The sequence below is a fragment of the Myotis brandtii genome, unplaced genomic scaffold (assembly GCF_000412655.1).
Source record: "Myotis brandtii unplaced genomic scaffold, ASM41265v1 scaffold112, whole genome shotgun sequence".
NCBI lineage: Eukaryota > Metazoa > Chordata > Mammalia > Chiroptera > Vespertilionidae > Myotis > Myotis brandtii.
The window spans coordinates 9,632,344-9,644,163 of NW_005353838.1; the positions used below are offsets into that span (position 1 = coordinate 9,632,344).

Below are 11,820 nucleotides of genomic sequence, written 5' to 3' on the forward strand. Positions count from 1 at the left end.
GCCTGAAAACAGCCATCAGCCCCTCACCCAGGCTGGCCAAACCTCCATGGGGTTAGGGTCCCCACTGGGGTGGACATCCTCCGAGGGGTCCCACACTGCAAGAGGGCATAGGCCAGGCTGAGGAAACCCCTGAGTGCACAAATTTTGTGCACCGGCCCTCTAGTATATATAGATTATTGACTATATTCCTTATGCTGTACTTTTCATCCCTATGACAACCAAAGTTCAGTTTTCAAAGAGTTGGTGTCTTAGAGTCCAGATCAGAAAGAAAAAAAGGAGCAAAATGTATTTTGATTTACTATTTTGTAGGATAAGATTCATCTATAGTAATTACTTTATTTTTATTTTTTTAGTTTAAAGGATTTGATCCAAATCAACTAAGTGTTGCTACGTTACTGTTTGAGGGGGACCGTGAGAAGGTTCTTCAACATGAAAAACAAGTATATGACATTGCTGCAAAATTTGGGTATGGCTTTCAGTTCATAATGTCAAGAGGAAGTTGACCTAAAATTCTGATATCTCCAAGCAGTTGTTAATGTTCCCTTTCTAGTATTAAATTTGTAATATATGATAATCAACTTAAAATGTTGTGTTAGTTTACTTTAAAAATTTGTAGAAAGCTAGAATAGTATGTTGCTCTTGTGAAATCATATATATGACTATATTAAATATTATATTTTTCCATTAATGCTAATTTTCTAGCATTTGCTATTTGTTGTGCTAGAGTGAAATAGGAAAAAATTCAGTCATGTTACTATTTAATGGTAATAATATATGTATAAAAATGTTGTTAGTATGTTTTTAAAAGGAAATTGTGTTTAATCAAAAGTATTTGATAAATTACCTATACTCCACCCCCTGTCACTTATTATTTTGTGCTGGTATAAAGAAACAGAAAACATTTCATATCTATAATCAACTGAATAATGATTGGGTGGTTTCTGTCTGTCTGCTTGATGAATTATAAGATTGATTTATGGGAACTATAGTGAAAATGCCATTCATCAGGACTACATTTATTTTCCTTTCCTCTTTAAGTACATAAACTAACAGTTTTCTGGATACCTGTCTTTTTTTTTTTATTCCAGAGCTGAAAATATATCATGCACATTATACTTATTCTGAATTCTTTGTGAATATTTATTTTTATTGCTGGTGTATTTCAATCTTTAAGTATTTATCAGAACCATTTTGTCAGTTTTATTTCATTTGAGCCAGCTGTCATGAACTATCTTTTCATGTAATGCCAGTTTTGTTTTTCTCTTTTAACACCAGCCATTTACAGCTCAAAAGTAAGAATGAATCATCCTTAACATGAAACCAGGTTTCTTTAAATACTGATCCTAAGGCCCCAGAATTATTGATGTAATTCTAGCAGTTTGCTTATATTACACAAAACATGTATCAAATTCACCCATTAAAAATAGGTTATGGAAAATGAGATATCTATTTAAATCACAGGTAAAGCATTAAAAACAGACCTTCATTAAGGTCTCATTTTTTGCTATTACTATTTGTTATTTCTTAGTTACATTATAATTAGTTTCTCAGTGTACCACGTCCCTTCTGTGTTGAACAACCCAGGCTGTCATTAGGCATGTGACATAGGGCTCTTTGTATGTTTTTGATACTTGGGAATATCTCTGTGTGGTTTTCTAGAAGTCCTGTTTTGCCCAGTTCTCTCTAGTACTAGTTCTTTGCTCTAATCCCTGAAAGATTCAGGGATATTTTTCTTATTTTAAGATGCCACTCTCCCAATCCTTGTTCCTCAATCATTTTTTCTTCTGCATAACTACATGGAGGAAAGCTCCGATAAATTTCATTCTGCTAAAGTTTTCATTGTTAGATTAGCTAATGTATTTTATTTTGAATTAGGGCATTATTAATCTATTCTTTATTTTCTGGTTGTTATTCTTAATTTTCTGTTCCTACCACCTCATTAGCTTTAAATTGATTGTTTTTAATGCAATATTTCCAACAGTTTAGAACATTTTTCCTCCTTGCCTTCCACACGTACCCAAACTCTGTTAAATACCTTTGAATACATATAGTCCAACAGAACATAATAGCCAAATGTTGAATAAATACTTTGGTTGTTGATCTGTGTTGGCTAGTACTGTACTTTAACTTCTAAGAGCTAAGCAGAATAAACATTACCTGTCAGCAGGCGTGACAAATATATTGACATTTTATCATAGAGCTTCAGGTAATATGTTATTGTTATTTTTAAAATGTGCGCTTAAGTTGTTTAATGTAATTCAACATGAGAGTGATTAGGTTCACCAGATGGGTCTTTTATGTAAAAAGATTGTCTCTCATTCCTCTTTCATTAGTCTTCCCAGTCCTTCTTCATAAAGTAGCTTTAAATTTGTTTAAGAACCTTGTTAATTGTTGTTTGAAATTTGTGGTAGAGAGCAGGAAGTAGGGATTGGATGTTGCTACTTTAACATAAAGCAGTTAGAATCTTAGGTTTTTTGGGATTAATTTCTAAGCCCTTCTGTTACTAAATTTATTTATTTTTTTAATATATTTTTATTGATTTCATAGGGAGAGAAAGAGAGAGAGAAACATCAATGAGAGAGTGAAACATCAATCAGCTGCCTTCTGCACCCCCCCTCCCCCTTCCATCATTGATTGGCTGCCACCTGCACGCCCCCTACTGGGGATCGAGCCTGGACCCTTCAGTCCGCAGGCGGACACTCTATCCACTGAGCCAAACCAGCTAGGGCCTATTACTGAATTTAGAATGAACATCTGATTTCTTTCTGCTTTAGATAAGAAAAATACATGTTCTTGTGTGGTTTGTCACACAAGTTTCCAAAGTAGAACCGAGCGTTCCTGACTCCACCCCACCAGATATTAGAAAAGGGTCTAAAGAAAAATGGCTTGACCTGGGACTATAAAGTAGGACTTTTACTTGTCCTAATATTAGAGAGACAGTCCTACTAAGTGTTACTTCTCACCAAATACATACTTAGCATGTGCCTTCTCAAAGATTTCCAGTGCAGGTCTTCGGCATCCTTTTCTGGTCTTCACATTCTTTTCCTTTTCTTTCCTTCCACCAGGATGAACTGTTTTCTAGGTCAGTAGTGTTTTTTCTTTCTTGGACTCAGTGTCTGATTCTGTTTCATATCTACTTGAGGTATGGATTCAGCTATTTTTCTCCAGTCACACAGCAATTTTCTGACTAGCTTCATTTTTGTTTTGGAGCTTTGTTTGACTATGTACCCCAACCTCACATCCATACACATCAACCCAGAATTTCCTTCCTTTTCTTACTTTTCCTCTTAGCTGTCTGGTATAAGTTTGCCTTCCTCACTCATTAACATTCTAGTAATACAGACAGCCTCCTTCATTTTATCATACTTCATTCTTAAGTAGTTCTAGCTGCCCTATCAATCTTTGCTACTCCTCTAGATGACACTAATTCAAATATATCCAGCTATACCCCTAAATCAGGAAATCTGATTTAGCCACTGTATCCTAGCCTAAAAATGCCTTACATTATTTGTATAGAACAAGGGTACATCTACATTGTGTTATTTACTTAGCAAATCCAAACAAAATTCAGGAGATAAAGGATTTAACTATAAGGTGTTCATTGAAGCCATAAAGAGAAATGATTCTTTCAGAAATGATTCTTAAGTCACAGAGTCCCAAGACCCATGCCCAAGAACAAGGAAGTTCAGTTACGGTATTGAAAAGGGAGACATAACAGTTAATTATTAATCATGACCCGAAAAAGTCACAAGGAAAGATTTTTTTAAAAAATCTTGTTTTATTGGGGAATCTTTAGTGGGTACTTTGAGAGTGTGGGATAAGTTTTATTTAGTTGACTAAGAATAGTTAAAGTTTAATTTCTGCCTGGTGATGGAAAGAAGCAAAAATAAAGAAGTCTTTACTGAAGGAGTAGAAATCATTCATAGTCTTTTAAAATAAGAATAACTTTTGAAAAACAGAACACTTAGACTGTTATGGATTAATTTTAACTGGATCACCAAATGCAATTCCTATGGCTAAAACTACTTTCTAATTGAAATGGACAGTTCATGTGTTCATAGTAATAAGAACTTACCTGTTGGACTTATACTTATCTGTACGTTGCTTCATAAACTTTAAATATTTCTCTGTATGTTTTCTATCATTTAACTCGTAAGTTCCATAAATAGACACCATGTCTAATATTCTAAATACTATGTGCTCAAGCATTCAATAAACGTTTTTGTATTTGGAAGATCAGTCCAAATACAAAGTCAGTCATTGCACATCTCTATATATGAATAAGACTATAATAATTCATGAATATATGAGTCAGAATATAATAAAATAAGAGTATTTTAAGTACCTTATTTTGATTATGAAGATTATTTAAGTTTGATTCTCATTCTAATTTTCTTTTGACAATATGGATAGAAATAGTTGTATTCATGAGGCAGTTTTGCTAGTGTGGTTGATAAAAGTTTGAAGTTAATGACCAAACTGAAATATTAAAAGTGCTTTCAGATTTTTGTTATTCAAGCTTAGTCTCTTGATGGCTCTTTGATATATTTATGATAAATGAGAGTAAAGTAAAAATGAGATGCAAAGTAATATATGTTCATCTGTTAATCATTTATCTTAAACATTTATCTTGTCATATCAATTTGGTTAGTTTTATATATTTTTAATAGTTCATAGAGTAAAGTAAAAATGAGATGCAAAGTAATATATGTTCATCTGTTAATCATTTATCTTAAACATTTATCTTATATCAATTTGGTTAGTTTTATATATTTTTAATAGTTCATTTGAAATTTATTAACAGTTTTTTAATTACAGTGGATTGGCAGCTGGAGAAGATAATGGACAGAGAGGTTATTTGCTGACCTATGTCATCGCATACCTTCGAGTAAGTTATCACATATTTCCCTTGTCAATTTCTGTTGCAAACAATACTTTTTCTTACTTTGAGTGGATAAAGTTATTTTCTTAAATTTTAACCAACTGTAATTGAGCATATCATTTTACAGAAACAAAGGACTAGCTACAATCTACCCCAAGTTCTCCCATAGTAAGAATTTTAATGTAATTCTAGGTAAGATCTAAGTTTTAGATTGCGATGATTTGATAGGTCTTCCTGCAGCCCTCTCCCCCTTGCCATGCTGAAAAGGAAAAGTGCTGTGTTAGAAGTTGTGATTTACAGATTTACAGATCATGAAAGGTAATAGATGATTTTAGATCTTATAATTTTTATCTCCATAAATTATCACTACTTTATCTCTCATAATAAGCATTATGGGTATCATAATTTTGTTAGGCATTTTCTTTTAGCATATTGACCATTTTCTCATAATTCTACATTCATAATTCTGGAAAATGAAATGTAACTAATAAGTACAGCATAGACACAATCTGAAGTAAGTTTCTTAATTATTAAGATTACTTCATTATTAAGTTAATGTTAAAAGTTAATAAAAAACAAGTTAGAGATTTGGTAGGTAAGGATGGAGATTTGTTTTATTTTATTTTTTATTTTCCCAGTGCTTAATACTGTTGTCACCAAATATATGTTTACTGAATAAGTGAATGCATAAGAGAAAAACACATATTTTAGATCAGTAATTTTAGGATTTTTCCTGGCAATCAGTGGTAGAGTTTAAGTGTTTCATTTTTCTAGAAGTGAAAACTTAACATGTATTGATTTTTCTACCTTAGAAATTTTTCTTTCATATCTTTATATTTCTGTGGTAGCTTGTGAATTGCTCTTTTCAGTTTGGAAATTACAGGAATTAGTATTATAAGTTACTTATATAAACATTATAGTTTCTATGGTATAAAATATATATATTTCTAGCAGTGGTGTTTCCAAATGTTCTGTCTATCTAGACACTGTATTAGAGAGAGGCACTGTATTTTCTAATTTGTTTTTAAAGAAAAGCTGCTTTTAAGAAAGGGAGATAACTTCTTCTTCCTCTAGTCTCCCCGCCCCCCACCCCACTTTCCTACTTTCCTGCTCCTTCTATCCTGATGGCCATTTTTTTGGTATTGGTTAATTTGCTGCTTAGGCCACTAAAAATCTATTCTAGTATTCTCTACATGCATACCGATAGTTCCTGGATAGAGACGCCATTCATTGCAGAAATGTTTGAATTCCTACCATGTGTCAGGCACTCTGCCTGGTGCCAAAGGTACAAAGGAGAACAAGACAGACAAAGTTCCTGTCCTCCTGGAGGTCATATCTCACTCTTGGGACCACTTTCCAGAGCTCTTATGAGGTGGATAGTAAAGAGCCATGGAAATTAATGTGGAAACATGTAATACCAACAATTGCACGAAATACTAACAATGAACATGAAATACAAACAATATTATTGGTTCTTCTGCATCTGTTGTACTTTCTTGATTTTTGTGTATGTGTCTTAACAGGACTTGGGTTTGGAATACTATGTAGTAGGAGAATCTTTTGAGACTTCTGCTCCTTGGGACAGGTAAAATGGAATAAAATGCCTGATATTAAAATATGCTACAAGTTGTTCAAGTAATGTGTCTTTGTGTGTGAACATGTAAACTTAAAATTTTATAAAGAAACATTGAAACATCATAATCACCTTTATTTAAATTAATATCTCCACTACACTATCATATTTGGAAGCCATTTTTTTTGTTTTGCAGCAAATTTGTTCATATTCCATAGTAGGAAGTTATTGTTGAACTTTATATTTTGAAGAATCATATTGAACACTGAATGTCACTATATGGTTTTATGTAACTTTGATTTAAATTCTTAAGTGATTAATATGCCTAAATGTTCTCTAAAAAGTGGCCCCAAATTATAAAACCAGTTAAGTTTTTTGTGATACATTATTTAGCTTTTGATATTTGTATGCATACTGTTAAGCAAGATCTTAACTTGCATTTAATTGATTTCTAAAAGATATCTAATTTAAGAAATTATGTACTATTTTTAAATTGCATACACATACAGATATTGGTTAGGAAATTAGTAATAAAAACTGATTAGGAAATGTGAGGTGGTTTTCTTAAAAAGTGGACTGTGTTCCCTGGCCGGTGTGGCTCAGTTGGGTTGGAGCATCGAAGGTCACAGATATAATTCCCGGTCAGGGCATGTACTGAGGTTTCAGGTTTGATCCCTGGTTGGGGCGTACGGGAAGCAACCGAGTGATGTAGCATTCTCATATTGATCTTTCTCTCTTTCTCTTTCTCCCTCTCTAAAATAAATTTTTATGAAAGTAGACTTGTGAGTTAACTCATAAAAATTCTTGAGATTGTTAGTACATTTTATTCGAGGATATCTTATATTTTACTGTTTAGTTATAAAATTAACAAATTATTTTAAATCTATAAACCCCCATGAATCTGTCTTTTAGATATTACATATCTTAACATTTTGTTCTACCCTAATGTCCTTTTTTTCCTCCCCAAGAAAACTTTTTACTTTTCTACATCCAGTGTTCGTCTATGATGGGTTATGATTTTGGGTGCATTGATGCTCATATTCTATACCTTGTAAGATAACCAAATTTTATAGTATGGATCTGTTAATCACAGCTTTTTATTCTAAATTTAATTTAGAGGGGAATAAATCTTGTCAATAAAAAGAATTAACTCATTGACATCTGACACTTTTGAACAACATATATAGTTTGGCAGCTGTTCATTGTTGTCTCAAATACCATTTTAGTGTTTAATACCTTTCCTTGCAGGGTGAAAGTGGGTTAGTATAGTGTTACTTCTTCGGTAGTATGTATTTTCTTGTCACTAATCATTACTAACTGATGGTTGTCATTTTGTCTTTATTTTTCCAACTGTGGAAGCTAATCATGTACTATCTTTTATTTTTATTTACCCTTTCTTTGTATATACTTACATATTTAATTGACTTACTGGCAATATCTGTTTTATACAGAAGACTACATATTTGGTTTGTTTTCATTTAAAACAACTTCTTCAGCTGAAGTTTTAAGAAATAAAATTAACGGAAAGCAGCTACTTTCCTGACATGAAATTTGTTATCCATTTAGCAATGTTTTTTTCTTTCAAACCTAAGCTGTATAGAGATCATGTTTAGCAGCAACCCATGGGATCACGGTCTTCAACCCTCACTCATTAGTAGATCACTTGACTTTTTCATGCATAAATATCTTAAGGGATTATGGTTCTACTAGTTTTTGTGTATTTCTCAGTGGCCCTAACACACCTGCACCTGTAGCCCAGTGAATTTTCTGCATAGAGTTCTATGGAGGTACTCTGAAATAGTGTAAGAAAGCAGCCTAAAAAATAGCTATCTATAAGAGGTCCAAGTGGAGATTTAAAGATTTTGAATACACCAGCATGAGACTGTGATTAAAACCAAGGGAGCAGCCCTAGTCAGTTTGGTTCAGTGGTTAGAGGGTAAGCCCACAGACTGAAGGGTCTTGGGTTCAAGTCCGGTCAAGAGCATGTACCTTGGTTGCAGGCTCTTTCCCAGGTGAATGCAGAGGCAACCAATTGATGTTTCTCTCTTAAATCGATGTTTCGCTCCATCTCTCTCCCTCCTTTCCACTCTCTCTAAAAACCAATGGAAAAAATATCTTGGGTGAGGATTATCAACAACAACAACAACAACAAACACCAAGGGAGCAGGTATAAGTGTTTGTATCTGCTCCCTTGGTGTTTTGTTGTTGTTTTTTTTTAATTGTTTTTTAGGGCCTAAGAAAGAAGTCCAGGGAACCTCAACATTTAAGGGATAATCATACAAATAAGAGCAACAGAGATTGAGGAATAATATTTCGCTCCATCTCTCTCCCTCCTTTCCACTCTCTCTAAAAACCAATGGAAAAAAATATTGGGTGAGGATTATCAACAACAACAACAACAACAAAAAACACCAAGGGAGCAGATATAAGTGTTTGTATCTGCTCCCTTGGTGTTTTGTTGTTTTTTTTAAATTGTTTTTAGGGCCTAAGAAAGAAGTCCAGGGAACCTCAACATTTAAGGGATAATCATACAAATAAGAGCAACAGAGATTGAGGAATAATATCCAGATGATTTGGAGGAAAACCAGTAATGAGAGAGAAACCCTGGGAAATTTTTGTCAAGAAGGAAATAGTTAATAGTGTTAAATTTGCTAGTAGATCAGGTGAGAATTTAAAAGTATACACAGTTATGCTTATCTCCTATACTAGAGGCCTGGTGCATGGATTCATGCATCAGTGGGGTCCCTTGGCCTGGCCTGTAGGGATTGGGCCGAAACTGGCAGTCCGACATCCCCCGAGGGGTCCTGGATTGCGAGAGGGTGCAGGCCAGGCCAAGGGATCCCCCTGGTGCATGAGGGCCTCTAGTATGCATATAAGATCTTTGGTTAATCTCTTCCCGCCTTCCCTTCTCCCCTCTTCCCTCTGAGATTCATCAGTCTATTCCATGTTTCCATGCCTGTGGTTTCTGCTCCTGCATTGAGTGTCTGTCCCCTGGTAGTCAGTGTGCATCATAGCTATACTGGCTGTCTGGTCAGCCAGTTGCTTAGGCTTTTATATATAGAGAGATTGGTCCAAATGGATTGTATCGACCTTTGCACAAGTTTTGTGAGAGAATACTTTCAGAACTCCCTACAAACCATTTCTAGAAAGGACCCCATTAACGGTTATAACCTTTCAGTTTCGTTCTTTATCCCATCTCCTTCTCCTCCTCATTATTATTATTGGTTATTATTATAATTCTTATTTAGCACTTAAGTTCTGTTTTCTAGAGTGATGTTATAAATTTGTAATATTTATTAACCTCTTAAAGTATTTTTTTTAAATGGATTTTCAAAATTTCAGTAATATAAATTTATATTTCAATAATATAAATTACCACAGGTTTTCTAAAAACACACATTCTTCCCCTGGCTGATGTGGCTCAGTTGGTTGGAACGTCATCCCATGCACCTAAAGGTTGCCAGTTCGATTCCCAGTCAGGGCACATACCTAGATTTCAAGTTTGATCCCAGTGGGGGTGCATATGGGAGGCAACTAATTGGTGTTTTTTTCTTACATCGATGTTTCTTTCTTTCCCTTCCCCCTTCTCTAAAAAATCAGTAAAACATCCTCATGTGAGGATTAAAAACCACACAATAAAAACATGCATTCTTACCATTCCATAAATGAAGCATAGATAATATTGATAAATTGTGTTTGCCTGCAGTTCCCATAGAATAAAGCAGAATTTAAGAGCACTGTTTTGTAAAATTAGAATTTATAAAACTTTCAAGTACTGTATTTATAAAAATAAAATGTGACATGCTAATAAAATATTAAAATCCTTTCATATTTATATTTTATTCATATATCTTTTGTTTTATTGGAAATGTAGATAACTTTAATGTTTTATAAAGCATAATCTATTTAATGTTATTATTTTCATCACATTTGTTTTCACACAATCAAATCAGCCTTGAGACTAGAGAAAGGTCAATCTTTGGAGTTTCTTTGGTATCTTTTCTATTCTCATGATTCTAAGAACACCAGGGTTTAAAATACGGAATCAATATCAGTACATAGCCAGGATATTTATTGGAGGATAAAGTGGCTTTTATATACTTTAAGAGTTTTATTTTTCATATGAAACAAAGTATGTAGTTAGAACAATATGTTACAACTCACATTAAAACATAGATTGTTAAATATTATCAATCTCCCCTCATCTGTTTTTATTGACTTAATAAAAAGACTAGCTTTACACAGGGTTACATGTCCAATCAGTTTTGTTGAACTGGATGTTAGCTCAGTGCTTTGGAATAGGCTGTTGAACATGTGGGTATAATATCATGATTATTAATTAAATTATTTTAAATTAAAAACTTTTTAGACATGGATATAAGATTGGTACTTCTATAATCTAGAATTGAGTTTTATTAACATGTTTATAGCTTTAAAGTTTTTAAAATCTTGCAATTAAATTTATTTTGAAATTGGGTTTTTCTAAGTGTAGGAAACAGTCTTCTGGAGACTGGACTATACTGTTGTCTTTCCTATGGCTAAAAAGAAAGGAGTTTGTTCCCTTTAAAGTTATTAATGGAAGACTCAATTTGAGTGATAAAGGTTCTTTTTCATTTTTTAAGGAATAAGTATGACAGCTTTAGTTAAGAGAATTTCTGACTTGAAGGATACCAGATAAAGCAGCATTTATTAGATTTTTTTGTAACTTATTTGAAAACTTAATATGGTATTCAATTATGTTTTCTAGAGTTGTAGATCTCTGTAGAAATGTGAAAGAAAGAATAATAAGAGAATGCAAAGAGAAGGGTGTTCAGTTTGCTCCTCTTTCTACATGCAGGTGAGTTTTTTATTGTTCTTATAGTACTTCTTATTCTGAAAAAAACTATTTTTTAATTAATGAGGAATAATTGGTTAGCTGAAGAGAAGCTTCAGTCTATTCTATTTAGCAAGCTTTCTTAAACTTCACTTGCCACCTTGTTAGGATTGTGCCACTAGCATTTTTAGCAGTCCTGGGCCCTTGAGAATTAAAACCCTTTTGGTGAGTGAGCTTGTAGCTATCTAGACAGCATGATCGTGAAGACCCAAATGTCTGAGCACCTGGAATAAGAGAAGACCTTCTTAACTGAAACTATAAATTATATATACATTGAGTGGCCAGATTATTATGACCACCCCATCAGTATTTCGTTGGGCCACCTTTTGCCTTCAATACTGCGGCGATTCTTCTTGGCATTGACTCCATGAGATGTTGAAAGGTGATGCGAGGAATCTGACACCATGCCTGATGAATAGCACTGTCCAGTTCTGTGAGATTTGATGGTTGTGGAACCAGCTGCCTGATGGCTCTTTTAACTTCATCCCACAA

At 33.6% G+C, this 11,820-nt stretch overlaps 1 protein-coding gene across 1 annotated transcript in view; it reads left to right on the plus strand.

Moving 5' to 3' along the window:
* AGPS (alkylglycerone phosphate synthase) overlaps positions 1 to 11,820 on the plus strand; it is a 123,780-nt gene that overhangs the window by 86,061 nt on the left and 25,899 nt on the right. Inside the window, exons 14-17 of the mRNA XM_014546238.1 lie at positions 354 to 466; positions 4,819 to 4,888; positions 6,406 to 6,467; positions 11,203 to 11,292. Of these exons, the coding sequence (XP_014401724.1) occupies positions 354 to 466; positions 4,819 to 4,888; positions 6,406 to 6,467; positions 11,203 to 11,292 (335 nt within the window). The remainder of the gene's footprint in view (positions 1 to 353; positions 467 to 4,818; positions 4,889 to 6,405; positions 6,468 to 11,202; positions 11,293 to 11,820) is intronic.